We start from the raw sequence: 18383 nt of genomic DNA on the forward strand, positions 1-18383 counted from the left end.
TATTATAATCCAGTCTTGGAGATGGCTTTAAAGAAAAAATGGTGGTGGGAACCGCAGCTAAAAATCAGTTGACTTTAAGTCACAATGCACAACAGACCAACTCACTTAGAGTGTGACAGGCAGTAGACAGGGTTAGACATAGGAACTGGAGACAAGGAAATAGTCCTCTAAAGACTGTCGACTTTTGCAGTGAAATGGAAATGGCTGCTAGGAAGTTTTTTGCTTGTTATTGCATTATCAGGTACAGTTGAGTGTCCTCAGTCATGTTCTGTTAATGTGCTTTTAAAAAATCAATTCTGAAATAACATATTTTAATCACTCTTGATTCCTCCTAGAATGAGCCAACATTTTATACATCTGATGGTATTCCTTTCACTGCAGCTGATCCAGGTATGTCATCTCAGGCATTTTCTGCCCATTGATTGGTAAGATATTAAATTACAGAAAACCATACCCTCACCGGCATGAAGTTGTAGCTTTAAGAATTCACATCATTGTAAAATAAAGGGTAAAGTTTTGTCTCACTAGAATATTCTCACAGTTACTGTTTGGAACCACTTCAGGTTGAACATCTGATTCAGTATATAGTACCTTGTCACCTTAACAGTGAAGGATTGGAAGAATCCCTCAATTAAATGCAACCATTTTTATCTTTTCTCTAATACTTTAATACTCTAAACTTTCAGGTAGTTAGAATGAAAGGGAAGGATGGTTTAGTTCACTATGTAGTCTGCAGCTTTCTTGGTACAGGATAATACTTGCAGATGTTAAGAATTGTGGATTTTATTAATAGTTGGGTCAGTTAATTAAAATCTAAATCTGTGCACACTTCTCCTTCCAGAAAAGGGCCATTTGTAAAATGATTGCTTTAATTGTGGTAAACAGAACTGAACTGTGAGCAAAAGAAAATTTTCCCACTTAATACAACCTTACAGCCAGCTTATCAGAATTTTCTCATTTGTTTCCTCTGGATTACAGACACTGACTATCCTATGCCTCTAGCACAGAGGTCAAAAGAACTGCTTAACTTTTCAGCTTTAAATTATGAATTACAGACATAAGTACAATTTAAAGTTGAAAAGTTAAGCAGTTCTTTTGACCTCTTTGGTTTTTATATTGTTGAGTATTTCAAAACTGGCCAGTTTGATTCACTGTCAAGATAAACTGATTTCACTATATCATTATATATCTTGGGTCTTTTCAAAGAAATAAAACTATATAGATAATACTAAGCCATTTTCTGTTACTGTAATTGATCTTTCACCCCCAAGTCCAGTCCTTCCATAATTTCCCTCCTAGGGTACTTACTATCCTAACGTTGGTGTCATTGTGTTGTCTTTTTACTTCATATTTCTGTAAGTTACAGGCATTACCATACACAGTAGTATTAACCTAAAAGGTACCTTATTGTGCATGTCTTTTTGCAGTTTATTTTTTTACTCAGTATTTTTGGTATTTGTTTGTGTTGATATATATAAATGCCAAATGATGATCTACTGAGAGTAAACCACAATTTATAGATTCCCTCCCCCGTGGGGCCCCCCATTTTTTACAATGGGGGGTAGTTCGCACTTATTACTACCCATAATACCATGCAAACAAACCTTTAATAATCTTTGCATATAGAGAAATTTCCTTAGGGTAAGGAAGTAGAATTGTTAGATTATAGGCAATATACATCTTCCGCTTCACTAGATGTTGCTAAGCTGCTTTCCATCATGATTATACAGCTTAATATTCCCACCAGCAGCATATGAAAGTTCCTGTTTCCCATTGTTGGTAACGCTTACTGTTACCAGACTTATTTTTCTTTCACCAGACCTCTTTTTCTGGTTTCTGTTTTATTAAAATAACATTTTAATAGCTGTTAATAACATTTAATAACATTTTCTGTTTGTTATTTATAATAACAGATTTTATTAACCTTTTGATTTCTTTGTTTGAGAATCACCTGCTTGTGTCCTTTTCACATATCTCTGTTGAATCATTTGTTTTTCTTACTGATTTGTAATTATTTACATGGTCTGGAAAGTGATCCTTAGTTTCTGCCAGTATGTGCTATCTTTCCATTTTTTGTCTTATGTAGAAGCTTTGAGTGTTAAGAGTCTTATGTGTGTCTATGACTTAGTTTCCTTACTACAGGCAAATTCTATTGTGTTCTAAACCCTGTTTTTTTATATTTAGGTGTTTAATCCATCTGGCTAACTCTTGAATGTGAGATATGGTAGGAATTAAATATTCTGTAGTTCCTCATGTCAACACAGAGGATGCTTCCTCTCTTGGATAAAATATCCCTCTGTGTACCATGTAACTCCCTATAAATTTGTGTCTTATTCCTGTGTCTGTGAGTGTGGATCTTCTATTTGTCTTGACATCAATACTGCATTCTTTTAAAATTTTATTTATTTTCTGGCTCTGTTGGGTCTTTGATGCTGCATAGGCTTTCTCTAGTTGCGGGGAGTGGTGGCTTGTCTCATAGCTCAGGGGTTCTAGAGCACACAGGTTTAGTTGCTCCATAGCATGTGAGATCTTCCTGGACCAGGGAACAAACTTGTGTCTCCTGCATTGGCAGGTGGATTCTTAACCACTGGACCACCAGGATAGTCCCAATACTGCATTCTTAGTTATTCTAACATACTGTAAATCTTGCTGTGTCTGGTGAGACAGATTTTCCTTTTTCCCCTTATTCTTTGAAGCTGCCTTGATTCATTTTGGTTCTTAGATCTTCTTCTTTGTCTAATCTGTCTTTCCTAGTTATTTCTGATGACTGTGGAAATTCATTTTAGTTTTCAAACAGGATTGTTTCTGAATTTTGTTCAAAGTATCTTGATCTTAAAGTTTCAAGGCCTTTTTTCACATTATTCTAAATAGGCTTAGTTTTGCTTCATATTTTTAATTCTAACCCTGCTGTTACTTCTGTCATATACAAAATTACTTCTTTATATTGTGATATTTTTTGCAATCTCATAATTTAGCTTTCTTAAACTTTTGAAATGTTTTCAAACTTATTGTAAAGCTACAAAAGTAAAAACAGTAGAAAGAACACCCATCTGTCTGCCTTTTACTCAGATGTACCTCTGTGGTTAACAGTGTTTTCTGTTTAACATTTGTTCTTTCCACATTCACTCTTTTTCCTTAAATCATTTGAAGTTACATATATTATGGCCCTTTCATGACTGCTCCAGCATTCTAACTACTGCCTGTTTGTTGTTCTTTATGAAAAAGCCTTGTGACTTGGATTGTAGGAACATGTATTCAAGGGGAATTTGTATTTGCTGTGTCAGGAGCCGCAGGGGTAACACTGGCTTGGAACACATTTTTTTATTTTCTTGTCATAGAGATTCTTTATGTGGATAATAGAAATTTGAAATGCATACCCATTGTTAAAAATTCTCTGGGGAATTATCCTTCAATTAAAAGTAATTTTGAAAAGTTATCCAGGGAACCAGTTTCTTCACAGTGCTTCTGTCCTGATTCCAGATGCAGGCAGGGACAGCCAAGCTTCTTTGCCATCTCCCTTTACAGCTGAGGTTTTTCGTTGTTTTCTTGGTTCACCTTTTGCTTGAAATACCAGTTGTTTGTCCTGGGTTTGTGTAGGTGAGATGGACGTGGGGCATGAATTCCATCTCCCTATTTCACATGGACTCAAGACCTTGCCTTCTGACCATCTGTGGGTTTTAAAATCCAACCCTTTTGTTCCTAAGACCACTAGGTCTGCCAGCCTCCCAGCTGTAAGAGTTATGTCATCTGGTGACGTGAGCAGATGTGTGTATGAGTAAGTGAGTGAATGTGAACTCATTCATACATTTAAGAGAGTGTTTTATCTGTTGCTTTATTTATTGCAGGACCATCTTATAGTTAAAATTATGTTGAGCTTTAAGCACAGGTCTGTGTCTGTGATTATTTTTCACTAAATACGTACTACAGTACTTATGTAGGGTTAGCTGAATCAGCAAATACAAAGGAACCGTGTATAAGGAGGGCCAACTAAGTTACATTTGGATTTTTGAGAGTGTAGAAGGTCACTGACCAGTAAGGGTCAATTGTATAATTTATGAGCACGTGGTGTACAGGGGAGAGATAAAGCAAGCCAGTTAAAATGTAAATTGTGTAAAAGATATTCTTAAATATGTAGATGGAACCTTAACTGCTATTTAAATGTATCTACTTAAAAATCATAATATTAAAAAAAATTTTAGGGGTAACTTGGCTGTTTCATACAAATATTTTTCAGTATTAAATTTTTTTTTTTTTAATAGATTACCAAGAGAAATATCAAGAGTTACTTGAAAGAGAAGACTTTTTTCCAGATTATGAAGAAAATGGAACAGATTTATCAGGGGGTGGTGATCCGTAAGTTCTTTAGATCCTTTTTTTGTTTTGAGGGTTTGGGTTTCTTTTTTAATTTTTGTTTTCATTTTTCTGTTTGGCCATGTGATACAGCTTGCAGGCGAGATCTTAGTTCCCTCTGCAGAGATTGAACCCAGGCCCGCTGCAGTGGAAGTACGGAGTCCTCAAAATTGAACTGCCAGAAAATTTCCATATTTAGCTGCTTTCTTTGTGAATTCCTGTGGCCATAGTTTGTGGATGGAGTCTATAGACTAGAAAAGATGATGAAAGAATGTGCATTTTGATTTAATGATGTTAAAGTAGTAGATACGTAGTAGTTATTTATCAGAAACTTTCAGAAAATCATATTAGAGAAAACACTATGACTGAAAGTTAAATATAGTTAACGTGAAAAAACTAGTAATGTAGCATATTCAAACAGTTTTTATAAAATAGATTCTATTAACTTTAATACTATAAGATCTTGGGCAAGTTCTATGCCTTTTTCTCCATCTATTGAATAGGAATAGTAGTACCCCTCCTTGAATTTTTTTGAGACCTAAATGAGATACATAAATAACTTGGAGTAGCTACCTGGCACACAGTAAAAGTCTCAAAGCTTGGCTGTTAAGGGATTAAAATTAGAACACCGATAACTATAAATTACAGTCCTATATCCCATATCTCAGTCTTTACCTGCCATTCTTTATGACAAAAGAAACTTTTATTGTATTGTTCACTTATCATTAGATCATGCTACATTTGTATATAGAATGACCAGGAACTTGAGGTTTAGTCCCAGTTCTGTTAACAATTCATGTGAATTTGAACAGGCTACTTAGATTCTCCTCTTCATAAGCAGAGGGCAGAAATAAATCTGTGACTTTATTTTTTCTTACCCCATCTCATGTATTATAGGTTAAAAAAAAAGAATCACATTTATTCTTTCTCCAGGTTCAGTTCAGTCACTCAGTCATTTCCGACTCTTTGCGACCCCATGAATCACAGCACGCCAGGCTTCCCTGTCCATCACCAACTCCTGGAGTTCACTCAGATTCATGTCTATCAAGTCAGTGATGCCGTCCAGCCATCTCATCCTCTGTCGTCCCCTTCTCCTCCTGCCCCCAATCCCTCCCAGCATCAGAGTTTTTTCCAGTGAGTCAACTCTTCACATGAGGTGGCCAGAGTAGTAGAGTTTCAGCTTTAGCATCATTCCTTCCAAAGAAATCCCAGGATTAATCTCCTTCAGAATGGACTGGTTGGATCTCCTTGCAGTCCAAGGGACTCTCAAGAGTCTTCTCCAACACCACAGTTCAAAAGCATCAATTCTTCGGCACTCAGCCTTCTTCACAGTCTAACTCTCACATCCATACATAACTACAGAAAAAACCATAGCCTTGACTAGACGGACCTTTGTTGGCAAAGTAATGTTTCTGCTTTTGAATATGTTATCTAGGTTGGTCATAACTTTTCTTCCAAGGAGTAAGCGTCTTTTAATTTCATGGCTGCAGTCACTATCTGCAGTGATTTTGGAGCCCCCCAAAAATAAAGTCTGACACTATTTCCACTGTTTTTCCATCTATTTGCCATGAAGTGTTGGGACCGGATGTCGTGATCTTCATTTTCTGAATGTTGAGCTTTAAGCCAACTTTTTCGCTCTCCTCTTTCACTTTCATCAAGAGGCTTTTTAGTTCCTCTTCACTTTCTGCCATAATGGTGGTGTCATCTGCATATCTGAGGTGTTTGATATTTCTCCTGGCAGTCTTGATTCCGTCTTGTGTTTCTTCCAGTCCAGCATTTCTCATGATGTACTCTGCATATAAGTTAAGTAAGCAGGGTGACAATATACAGCCTTGATGTACTCCTTTTCCTATTTGGAACCAGTCTGTTGTTCCATGTCCAGTTCTAACTGTTGCTTCCTGACCTGCATACAGATTTCTCAAGAGGCAGGTCAGGTGGTCTGGTATTCCCATCTCTTTCAGAATTTTCCACAGTTTATTGTGATCCACACAGTCAAAGGCTTTGGCATAGTCAATAAAGCAGAAATAGATGTTTTTCTGGAACTCTCTTGCTTTTTCCATGATCTAGCGGATGTTGGCAATTTGATGTCTGGTTCCTCTGCCTTTTCTAAAACCAGCTTGAACATCAGGAAGTTCATGGTTCATGTATTGCTGAAGCCTGGCTTGAAGAATTTTGAGCATTACTTTACTAGCATGTGACATGAGTCTAATTGTGTGGTAGTTAAGCATTCTTTGGCATTGCCTTTCTTTGGGATTGGAATGAAAACTGACCTTTTTCCAGTCCTGTGGCCCCTGCTGAGTTTTCCAAATTTGCTGGCATATTGAGTGCAGCACTTTCACACCGTCATCTTTCAGGATTTGAAACAGCTCAACTGGAATTCCATCCTCCACTAGCTTTGTTTGTAGTGATGCTTTCTAAGGCCCACTTGACTTCACATTCCAGGATGTCTGGCTCTAGATGAGCGATCACACCATCGTGATTATCCAGGTCATGAAGATCTTTTTTTGTACAGTTTTGTGTATTTTAAATATGTCTGATTTTCTGATAGTGTCATACTTTTATATACTAGCTTAATAGAGAAAAATACAGGGATGTGCTTCCAAGCAGTTAGGAAGGTTCAACCCTGCTGAGAGCACCAGTGGAAACTGAAAGTTGGCCTTGCCATTAAATGTCAGGTTATCTCTAAAGTTTAGCTTGGTAAGCGTTATATTCTCTTTGCCCTAATGAACTTGTGGCATTTCAGTATGTGGCCTTGTACTAGAAATGAGGGAAGAAGGATAAAGACCCATCAGCAATTGGTAGGACTGGCAAGATAATTTTGTCACGTGTTGGTGGAAAGGGTCCTGGGGGTGGGGAGATACACACTTTCATGACTTAGTATCTTAGACATTTTCTGAATTAAAAAAATAAACCTCATCTGTGTTGCTTTCACAGGTACTTGGATGATATTGATGATGAGATGGACCCAGAGATAGAAGAAGCTTATGAAAAGTTTTGTTTGGAATCAGAGCGTAAGCGAAAACAGTAAAGTTAAATTTCAGCGTATCCATTTTATAAAGCAGTTTAGGTTATGGTGATTTAGCAGAACACAGGAAAGCAAGAAAATGTGTCACACTTATACCAAATTAAGGGTGTTGAGTTATGTTACTAATGTATGCAACTTTAATTTTGTTTAACACTCTCTGCCAAAATAAACTTTATTCCCTATAACTTAAAATGTGTATATATATATAATAGTTTATTATGTACAGTTAATTCCACTGTTTTGGCTGCAATAAAATCGATTTTGAAAAAAATGAAAAATGTTGAAAGTAAATTTTGCTAGCTGGTTAGTAGCTTATCCTTTAAATTCTACTTTTCTTGAGGGAAAAATTCTTAGTCTGAAAATACATATAACTGCAAAATGTAGCATCCTTTCTTAGATATGAGTATTACAGCTTTCACTTAGTTTTACATTTAGTCTCAAAGAATTGAGTTTCAAGTATGAATCACAGTCACAAATATCTTTAGGACTTGAAGTCTTAGAAATGTCATTAACAACTGATTTACATGTCCAGATGCTATTTGATACCAAGGGCTTTTAAAATGGCATTTTAAAAAAAAGTAAGAACTCCCAACTAAACAACCAAGATCTTCACTGAGGATTTGTTGCAGTTCTAGAATTTTTTTTTTAACCTAACTTCATTACTCTAAAAACCTAGAATATTATTCTGCTTCATTTATATGGCTTTCTCATTTTTGTTTTATAGCATAAGTTGCATTGACTTTTTTACTAGAGAATTTTACTAGATCTTTGTCACTCAAGTTTTCATCTGCTTTATAATCAATGAACCTTGAACCACTTTTCTAATACTTTTACTACAACGTGGTACCACCTCAGCCCTACCTTAGTAATATTTTTACCTGTGTCAAAAATCTTTTTCCAGCTAACTAAAACTTATGTACAAAAAGATTGCCTGTAAATATGCATGTAAATAGTTCTGTTAATAACCCACTGTTTTACATTTGGTACATCTGTGTCTGCTAATTAGCTTTCTCACTTTTTGGCTTGTTTGTTTGGTCTGGATTAAAATTAGACTTTAAAAATAAAATTTAAATAGTTTTGTTTCCTCTAAGTTTTTGGAGTAGTATCCTCGAATTCTAAAGAATTTCTATTGAATTTTTTTACATGACATCATAAAATTAAGATTTGAAATCAAACTACTAGGATAGATATTCAATGTCTGTTGAATGAGTTTCAATAAACATTCACATCAACTTGGAAAAACTAGCAATTATGAAATGTAAACTCTGAGTGTTCTTATTGTAAAAGGCAAGTATATATGTAATAATAGAATTTTTTTCAACATGGTGGCTATTGCCTCAATCTGAAGTTCTCTGGAGGTTATGCTCACTGTGAATGAATCTCAGGGATGAGGGGAAGGGCGTGTAGGAAAAAGGCTGGACGTTAGGCTGGGGCCAAGAATATGCTCACTGAATATACTTTAAAGTTTGTGCAGTTACTCTGTGAATAACCACCCAGTTTTATCTGCTAAATGTTACTAATATACTATGCTTACAACAGCTAGCAATAGGATCAGTATGTTCCAGTTACTGGTGCTGCTTAAGTAACCACTCAGACAATAACCATTTTATCATGCTCATGTTTCTGTGGCTTAGGAATTTGGACAGGGTACAAGAGAGGGTACTATTCTAGTCTGCAACATTTGGGAAAAATAAGGACTGGGGTGGCTGGAACAGCTGGCTGCTGTCATCTTCTAGAGTTGTCTTCATGCACATGGCTGATGACTGGGCTGAGATGACTTGAAGCCATCCTTGACCTGAAGCACCTACACCTGGCCTGTCCACGTGGCTTAGACTTCTCACAACATGGCAGCTGGTTAAGAGGGGGCATTGTAAAGACCCAGGAAGAAGCTGCATTCAGAAGCTGCAAGCAGCACTGCTTCTGCTACAGTCTCTTTGGGTTCTGAGTAGCTCACTAAAAAGCCATATCAGATAGGAGGCCTTCAAGGAATGTGTGGACATGTTTTAAATACTGAAAGGGAAGAGTTGGCCTTTAGGATTGCCATGTCTTCCACAGAAACACAGATCCGTTCATCTTTTGTAACAGGGATTATTAGTACAAATCTTTAATGAGCAAGGACACAAAGGTGCCAGTGAATGTTAGTCTTGTAACAAAGTGCAAATATTAGTCTTGGAAGTTGTGTCATTAACTCAGACCCTCTGTCTGTATTGTCAGTGCCCTGCAGCCAGAGACTACCAGGGCCACACCTGTACCTGAATATGTTGAGTTTAGTACTTGTTGAGAGGCAGAGTATCCACCATCTAAGTCACTTGAGTCGTGTCGACTCTGTGACCCCATAGACAGCAGACCACCAAGCTCCCCGTCCCTGGGCTTCTCCAGGCAAGAACACTAGAGTGGGTTGCAATTATGTCAATAAGAGTGTTCACAAGAACCTATTATAGGATTGGGGCTTTGATTGGATAATTTGGGAGAGGGCCTAAGAAACTGGAGATTTGCTCTAGCATGGATGCTGTCAGAAAGCAAGGGAATTCTTTTTCTTTTTTTTTTAGGGGAATTCTATGATTAGGTATTTTATTCAGTCTTATCTGTCATGAGGATAGTAGGGTATGGATTAAGTTGTCTTTTTTTTTTTTTAATTGTCACATTTATTAAGAGGATGCTTGGTGTAGAGTAAAAAACTGTTGGGCTGAAGGATTGAAAATCAGCTTAAACTGAAAAAGCAGCAGCCCTGCCTGTTAATCAAGCTGGGAGGTCAGACACAGATAAAGCCAGCTGCAGCGTAATAGACAACGTTTTTCCCAAGGTCATGACCCCCAGTGTGTGTGTGTGAGACCAGGGCTTTGTTATCACTGATGCTTTCAGACCTGCTTTGCAGTTCTTGTCCATCTTTTAGGGGATACCCAGTTGCTAAACTGCCCTCACCTCAGGATAGCAGCCAGTCCCTTAGTTAAACCCTGTTTCTAATCCTGCTACAGAAAGAGCATCCAACCAGGAACTGGTCTCTCTCCCCTTAGAGCTTCCTCAGAATTCCTCAGCAGGAACCTAGACCTTACAATGAAGATGCGCTCCTTCCCCTGTGGAGAGCCTCATTTGAAGTGTACTTTCTTGCTTACACATCAAATATTTTGTCAGACTACAGGCTTGAGCCCAGTGGTCTTTAGCTGACTAGACCTTAGCAGATAGAAATCATTTAAGGGCATGTACACCACGGCTGGATTGGGTCAGCCTAGCAAACGCCAGCCTGGAGTGAACTGGACGCTGCTGCTGCATCCAGGCTGTGGGAGGTCACTTCTTTTAGGCTTGTACTACTGTCAATCCATAGTCACCTTCATTTAGGCTGCCAGTAATCTGTGTTTCTTCATTCTCTTGCTCAATTCAAACCGTGTGTACTCTGTCTGCCTCTTTATTCCCTGATGATTTCCTTCACAGAAAAAAAAAAAGATCACTGGAGAGATGTTCACAAATGCATCTGAATACACTTCATCTCTCCTCTTCCCCTATAGGAAGTATCCCTCCTATTATTAAAGAACAATTTTCAACATGTGCTTGAACTCCATGCCCTCTCACTCTCACAAACTCTGTTGTTACTTGGTCTGTTTCTTTTTTTTTTTTAATATTTCTCCATTGGCCCTTTGCATGAGTTTGAATATGCCATTCCTCTCATCAAAAGAAATCTGGCCCTCACATTTCTCCCTAATAACAGTCCTGTCCCTGCTTCCTCATCAGACTTCCCAAGTATTCTTTTTTTTTTTCCATTTTCTTACCTATTTGCTCTTCAAACCCACTGTATATTCTGCCACTAGTGTATACAACAGCCCTTATTACCGTCAATGATGACATCCATGCCATTTAATTGAATAAACACTTAATTGTTTAGCTTGTTCTCTAGGCAATATCTGACACTGTCAACACCAAAATTGAAAACATCCCAAGTGGCGTTAGTGGTAAAGAACCTGCCTGCCAATGCAGGAGACCCAGGAGATGGGAGTTCAATCCCTGGGTCGGGAAGATCCCCTGGAGGAAGGCACGGGTAACTCCAGTATTCTTCCCTGGAGAATTCCATGGACAGACAGCCTGATGGGCTCTGGTCCGTGTGGGTTGCAAAGACAGCTTGAGCAACTAATAGACACACACACGCATCTAGAATACAATGGCTTGCTTCCTCCATAGCATTGTGCTGTTTCTCAGGGTTTGGTACTGGTGTTCCTCAAAGCTCAATCCTAAGCATTCTTTTCTCATGTCGGCCCAAAGCTTCAATTAGCAGCTATCACTTTCAAATAAATATGGAGGTCAATATCACTGCTGACCTCCATATTTATTTCTAATATCCTGATTCTAGACTTTTATTGTTTCCACTGGGCGGTCTCACAAAATTTATGTCATACTGTACCCTGAACTTATTCTAAACACCCACCTCTCATTGAGGGCACTGACACCTATCCACTTTCCCCATCCAGAAACCCCTGGAATTGTTTTAACTCTCACTGTTCAGTCATCTCCAAGATTTAAGAGTTGATCTCCTAAATACTGGAACTGTGTTCTCCATTGTCACTGTCTAGTCTTGAGTCCGAACTGCTCTCGTCTCTGCTGTTGCTCTTTCAAAAGCCTTTTGAAAGAGCCACACATTGTTCTCATATCCTTCAATTCACTCTCCATTCAGCACTTGCAGGAATTTTTCTAAAGTATTGGATTGGCAAAAAAAAAATCCAATGCAAAAAGCACCACAAAACCCCTCTGTAGTAGACAAAATTTATATATAGGAGGTTCTTACACAGTGGAAGGGGAAAAGATGGGGGTTTGATAGGGCCTAAGTTAGCAGTGTGTAATAAAACAGGTTATAGATCATGGTTATCTGAGGTTATTTCACCTGACAAAAGACTGAAGTCAATTTGCATATCAGACTTTTTAAAATGGAGATGAATTCAAGGAGTTATATTTCTCTCAGTCCCTTAGTGCTGCCACCGTTGTTTAAAGCCCTTGTAGTAGTTTACCACTGCTTTTAAGATAAAGTCCATAATTCATAAACCCGTACTGCCTATTTCTATAATCCAGTTTCAAGCTTCTCTTCCCCAAGAAGAGCCTTTCTTTCCTCTTTAAGCATACTTAGAACAAACTGGCTTTCTTTCAATACTTTTAAGAGAGAGGCCAGATTTTTCCTTTGGGCGTCAGGGCCTTAACATATGCCATAATCTCACCTTGAAACACTTTCCCCCTCTACTGTATTTAGCTGCTTCCCTGGTGGTGCAGAGGTTAAAGCGTCTGCCTGCAATGTGGGAGACCTGGGTTCGATCCCTGGGTCGAGAAGATCCCCTGGAGAAGGAAATGGCAACCCACTCCAGTATTCTTGCCTGGAGAATCCCATGGACGGAGGAGCTTAGTGGGCTACAGTCCAGGGGTCGCAGAGTCGTACTTCATTTCTACTCTTTGGATTTCAGTGGAAATATTTCCTCAGCCTGGATTAAAGTGAAAGTTGCTCAGTGGTTTCCAAACCTGGGACCTCACAGACTATATACATTCCCCCTGGAATTCTCCAGACCAGAATACCTGAGTGGGTAGCCATTCCCTTCTCCAGGGGATCTTCCCAACCCAGGAAGATTCTCGAATTGCAGGCAGATTCTTTACCAGCTGAACCACCAGGGAACCGCGGTTTAGGTTGCCCACTATAAACTTTCACCAGGGAGAAGGAAATGGCAACTCACTCCAGTGTTCTTGCCTGGAGAATCCCAGGGACGGCGGAGCCTGGTGGGCTGCCGTCTATGGAGTCACACAGAGTCGGACACGGCTGAAGTGACTTAGCAGCAGCAGCAGCAGGGCTTCCCTGGTGCCTCAGACGGTAAAGAATCCACCGGCAATGCAGAGACTCTGGCTCGATCCCTGGGTGGGGAAGATCCTCTGGTGAAGGCAATGGCAACCCACTCCAGTATTCTTGCCTGGAGAATTTCACTGACAGGAGCCTGGAGCCCTACAGTCCACGGGGTCACAAAGTGGGACATGACTGAATGACTCGCACACATAAAACTCTCACAGACCTCTGTATTTTATTTTAGGAACACTTACCAAACTTGTGATTAAATTATTGTCTAGTTGTTTCTTTCCAGTTGATCTCCAGCCCCCATCCTCGACCCTGGATCTCATTCCCTGCTTTATCCACGGCGCACGCCTAGTACATAGTAGACTCTCCACAAATGTTTGTTTCAGTGGCAATAAAATATAGCAGACGCGTCCATTTGCTGTTGTAACAAAAATTTTAAAGGTGCAAAGAAACAGTTGAGCGACATTTTCTGACATCAAACTAGGAAAGCAGACGTCTCTACGGTCAAGTTTTTTTTTTTTTAACCGCTTTATTGACGTATAATTGTTTAGATCATTTAAACAGTATCACTCCACTAAATTCCAAATCTGTAGCTATCTCGGCTAGAGCATCAAAAATGCCCGTCCTCACCAGCTTTATCACAACCAGGTCTGGCCAATTCCTTGGGGAGGTGCCGGAAGTAAAAACTGGAGAGTAGACGACTAACTTCCGTACTGAGAGCCCCTGCCTCCCCTACTTCCGGTCCCGCCCTGCTTTGCGAGAGGAGGGCTCAGTTAGGTCTGGACTTCCGGTCTTCCTTTGTAAAACTGGCGAGTTTCCTAGGGTGCGGGAAGGTTTGAATTTCGACCGTTTGCCTCTGGTTTGTCTTTGCGGTCGCAGCTGCCGCTGTCCCTGGCTACTCGGACTTGACGAGAGACCGCCAGACCTCCTCCCTGTAGCCTTAACTCCTCTCGGTTATGACTTTTCTTTCATCGAGAAACATCACTTGCTGGTAACTTATCAAATTCAAGAAATACTCCACGAGAAGCGTCGTAGGCAGGAGCGCAAGCTGCTACTCCGAGTATTTGGCAAACTAAAGCACAAGGGCCATTGACTGGTCTCGTTTCCACGACTTTAAAGCTCAGAACTGCTTGCTGTGTGAGTCGAAGACGTTGATTGTATGAGGCTTTTTCTGTAGATAGGCGTTTGATGAAGTTCCCGTTAATGTCGAGAACAAAATTTTTGATCAAAGTAGACAAGACGCTGGAAATGTAGGTTGGAGCCAGATTATTATTATCATTAGTGATGGCAAGAACTTAAGATATTCTCACTGTTTCTTGTGTCTGCTTGATTATTCAAATAATCTAAGTAATTATACCAGAATAAGCTGTTGGAATATTCTCACTGTTTCTTGTGTCTGCTTGATTATTTAAATAATCTAAGTAACAATTATACCAGAATAAGCTGTTGGGATATTCTCACTGTTTCTTGTGTCTGCTTGATTATTTAAATAATCTAAGTAACAATTATACCAGAATAAGCTGTTGGGATATTCTCACTGTTTCTTGTGTCTGCTTGATTATTTAAATAATCTAAGTAACAATTATACCAGAATAAGCTGTTGGAAAAAATTCTTGGCTTAAGATAGAGGCTTTTTTCCAGCTGGTATGAGAAAAGTATATTTTTCGGCTGTGTATCTGCACCTGTTTTTTCTGAAATAGCAAGTGGACCTCGTATGTATATAGGATACATATAGCCGCAATATAAATATATTTAATGCTATGAGTATTTATTGCCAGTTAACAAGTATGTAAACAAGTGATGTAAAGTGGTTGGTATGGTCTGGGTTGTGGAAGATTACCAACGAGGGGAATACTGGAAATGGATTGGAGAGGCGGAAAACTGGGAAAAGGTCCCAGACAGTTTACAGGAGTGGAGGGAAAAGTTGACCAGAAATAGAAAAGTAAGAGCCAGATTTATGGGAGAGACATACAAAATCAACAGGACTTGTCACAAGGGTGTGAAGGGAAACACTAAGAAGTCAAATTGAGATGCCATTGACTCAAATTGCAAATTCAGGAGAAGCAAGAATTTTAAAATTTACGTTTATATTCTTATATATTACTTATATATTTATGATTAAATAGTTATTGCGCCCTTATTATTATTGGCCAAATATTGTTTTAGATGCCAGGGATACGGTGAGTAAGAAAGATGAAGTCCCTGCTCTCCTTGAGTTTTTGTCCATGACCCTGGGATCGAACCCGGTTCTCCTTTATCATTCTTTATCATCTGAGCCACCAGGGAGGTCCCATGAAAAAAGACAAAAAGCAAGTACATAAATAGAACCCATTTTTATAGTAATAGATGTTATGAAGAAAAATGATGAAATGGATAAAATGTCATGGTTGGGAACAACTTTTAACTGGTCAGGTTAGGCCTTTGAGGAAGTTAGATATTTGTGCTGAGATATTAATGGTGCCAAAGATGTGATGAGTTGAGGAAAGTGCATGGTAGGCAAAAAGAACAGTGCAAAGGTTCTGAGATGCGTTACAACTTCCTAAAAAAAAACATTTAAAAAGCCAGTGTAGCTAAAGTGTCCTGAAGAAGGAGAGAGTTAGGAGAAGACATTGAAGAAGTAGATAGGTGCAGATTGTATGGCTTTTATAGGCTGTGGTTAAGAATCTGGATTTTATTCTAAGTGCAAATGTTGGGTTTAAGTCAGAAGGGTTAAATCTCATTTTTATGTTACAAGGTCCTTCTAGCTACTGTTTGTAGATTGGCCTTAAGAATGAAAGTGAATTCGAGGGTATTAACAGAAGTCTTCCTTGAGTGGAAGTGATGTTGAGTTTGATTTATCTGTGGAACCAGGACATGCAGAGAGCTCCTGGAGGCAGCTGGATGCTCTGAAGAGAGGTCAGATAGATTTGGAAGTTCTCTAGAGAAAGAGAATGATTAAAGTTGTGTGAACTTCCTCAGGAGAGATCATGTGGTTTAATATTTATATATTGACATACTCTGCCAAAGATTGTAGGCTATATCATATGTAGCTAATTACATACAGTGAAATGGGTAAGATTTTTTTAAAAGGCATAAAAGCCTTTTAAGGGTGGGCATAAAAACAACATAAGTGTATCTAGTAAGAAGAGAGAAAATGGGGACTAACTAAGGTCAGGTGTTGATGAATCCCTTGATTTAAGAGAATGGTGAAGAAGAGCAATGGTTAAACTATTAAGAAGAACAGATATAGAGGCGGGGATGGGGGCGAACCATGGCACCCCCACCCCTTTTACATAAAAGGCAGAAGAAGAGAGTTTGGTGCAAAGACAGGCAGAAAACACTGTCACATATTGGCTAGTTAAGTAGAATGAAGACTGAAGTCACTGTGTGTAGGAAGATACTGGTGACCATTGTGAAACAATTTCGGTAGTGAGGTGACAGAGAAAGCTGGATTGCAATGCACTGAAGATTGTTGGGAGAGAAAGTGGACGCTGGGACTTGCCTGGCAGTCCAGTGATTAAGACTCGTGTTCCCAATGCAGGGGGCTTAGGTTGGATCTCTCGTCAGTGAACTGAGATCTTGCATGCCTCGAAGCTCGGCCAAAATAAAAAGACAAAGTTGACACTGAGTGAATACTACACCTGAGAAGTTTATTGGTAGGAAACAGAGGTAAGCTGGGGAAAGTGGTATCTATGGAAAGTTACTTTTTTTTTTTTTTTTTTCTGGTCAGGTGAAACTTGATCACCTGGTTAACAGAAGGAGATAATGTCCTAGTAGGGGATGCAGTTAGTTTTAGAAAGAATTATAAAATTTATTGAGCTCCTGCAAAGCAGCATTCACACTAGTGGCACTGTTACATATGTTGTCTCATTTAATCCTCACAGCAATCCTGTTACTACCCCCATTTTACAAATAAGGAAACAACCAACCTGAGATTTATAGCTAGGAACTGATAGAGTGTGAATGGAACCCAACCCTTTTATTCCCCTTCCATCATACCTATGTGGAAAGCATAGGTGGAAATACAGAGACAGTTTAGAGGTAAAGAAGAGGAAATTGAATTCAGTGAATAAGATGAATCTAATTCACTAGGTGATTAGTTAGCTTTCTAAGTTGTGACATGGAGCTACCTCCATAATGCCAGGCTAAAGTTAGTTAAGTCGCTCAGTTGTGTCCGACTCTGCGACCCGGTGGACTGTAGCCACCAGGCTTCTCTGTCCATGGGATTCTCCAGGCAAGAATACTGGAGTGGGTTGCCATTTCCTTCTCTAGGGGATCTTCCCAACCCAGGGATTGAACCCAGCTCTCTCCGCATTAGAGGCAGACGCTTTAACCTCTGAGTCACCAGGGAAGCCCTAGTTAGTGGTAGGAATCCAGGTGTTATTTTCAAGTGGGCCAAATAGTTACTTTTGGCCTGCCTTTTACATGTACTACAAATGATTTGCTACATTTTTCTTCTTCTTTTTAAAAAATGTTTATTTATTTATTTGACTGCCCCAGGTCTTGATTGCAGCATGTGGGATCTAGTTTCCTGACCAGGGATCAAACCCGGGACCCCTGCATTGAGAGTATGAAGTCTTAGCCACTGGAGCACCAGGGAAGTCTCTGATTTACTGTATTCTTTTTGCAAAGATGGAATTTGCTTGTTATTTGAAGTGAGATCTTGAGCATCCAATTTTCAGAAGTTAAACTTCAGAAGTAAAGCTACTAAAATGATAAGGGCAGTTATAACTTGGTGGGCTGTCTTCTCCCTCTCAATTATCTTCCCACACTACTGAGGTAAAGCCCTCAGGATTAATCAAGGCAGTCAGGTCAGGTCAGGGTAAGATCATCACTTTTCATCCAAAAAAGTAAGCTCAGTGGCAGTGTGTTGTGCTTATGTTCATCCATTTATTTTGATAGAACTTTTGTACGCGAAGAGTATTGGTGCTACTGTATTTGCTGTTTCCTTCAGCCTTTGCCTTGGAAGGACATTTTATCCACAGTCTCAGTAATGGCAGCTGAAGTGCAAATGGTACTTTATGAAGATGATTCAGTGCAAGTGCAATATGTTGACGGCTCCAGACTGCAGCTTTCTCCCTGTGGCTCTGAATTTTTATTTGAAAAGGCACCTCCTGTTTCAGCACATCCTTTACAACAGCCAGAAAGAATTCGCCAAAGGACACACTTTGTGATTAGCGCTTACCGAGTAAGTAAAGATGACACAAAAACTACTCT

The 18383-nt window shown here is 39.2% G+C and overlaps 2 protein-coding genes and 1 long non-coding RNA gene across 13 annotated transcripts in view; 2 read left to right on the top strand and 1 right to left on the bottom strand.

Annotated features, from left to right (window-relative positions):
• The window catches only part of PAIP1 (poly(A) binding protein interacting protein 1), a 28612-nt gene extending 20959 nt beyond the window's left edge, over positions 1-7653 (top strand). For 5 of the 7 annotated variants that reach the window (XR_011249683.1, XM_069556422.1, XM_069556421.1 and 2 more), the window contains 3 exons: positions 336-390; positions 4260-4353; positions 7285-7653. Coding sequence is in view for 5 of the 7 variants with exons in the window: in XM_069556422.1 (XP_069412523.1) it covers positions 336-390; positions 4260-4353; positions 7285-7378 (243 nt within the window). In the remaining 2 variants the exon portion in view is untranslated. The remainder of the gene's footprint in view (positions 1-335; positions 391-4259; positions 4354-7284) is intronic. The other 2 variants (XR_011249684.1, XM_069556418.1) reach the window with 1 other exon arrangement.
• Positions 7654-10701: 3048 nt separating this feature from the next.
• LOC138421927 (uncharacterized) lies at positions 10702-13902 on the bottom strand. Its single transcript, XR_011249685.1, has 4 exons — positions 13818-13902; positions 13433-13605; positions 13075-13337; positions 10702-10796 (listed from the first exon to the last, which is right to left on the bottom strand). It is a non-coding gene; the product is annotated as an uncharacterized lncRNA (long non-coding RNA).
• Positions 13903-13938: 36 nt separating this feature from the next.
• C16H5orf34 (chromosome 16 C5orf34 homolog) overlaps positions 13939-18383 on the top strand; it is a 32088-nt gene continuing 27643 nt past the window's right edge. The window contains exons 1-3 of one of the 5 annotated variants that reach the window (XM_069556414.1): positions 13939-14178; positions 16708-16835; positions 17667-18354. In XM_069556414.1, coding sequence (XP_069412515.1) covers positions 18160-18354 — 195 coding nt within the window. In that variant the 5' untranslated portion in view covers positions 13939-14178; positions 16708-16835; positions 17667-18159. Of the gene's footprint in view, positions 14438-16707; positions 16836-17666; positions 18355-18383 lie in introns of all 5 variants that reach the window. The other 4 variants (XM_069556412.1, XM_069556413.1, XM_069556415.1 and 1 more) reach the window with 4 other exon arrangements.

This window comes from Ovis canadensis, chromosome 16 (assembly GCF_042477335.2).
Source record: "Ovis canadensis isolate MfBH-ARS-UI-01 breed Bighorn chromosome 16, ARS-UI_OviCan_v2, whole genome shotgun sequence".
Taxonomy (NCBI): Eukaryota; Metazoa; Chordata; class Mammalia; order Artiodactyla; family Bovidae; genus Ovis; species Ovis canadensis.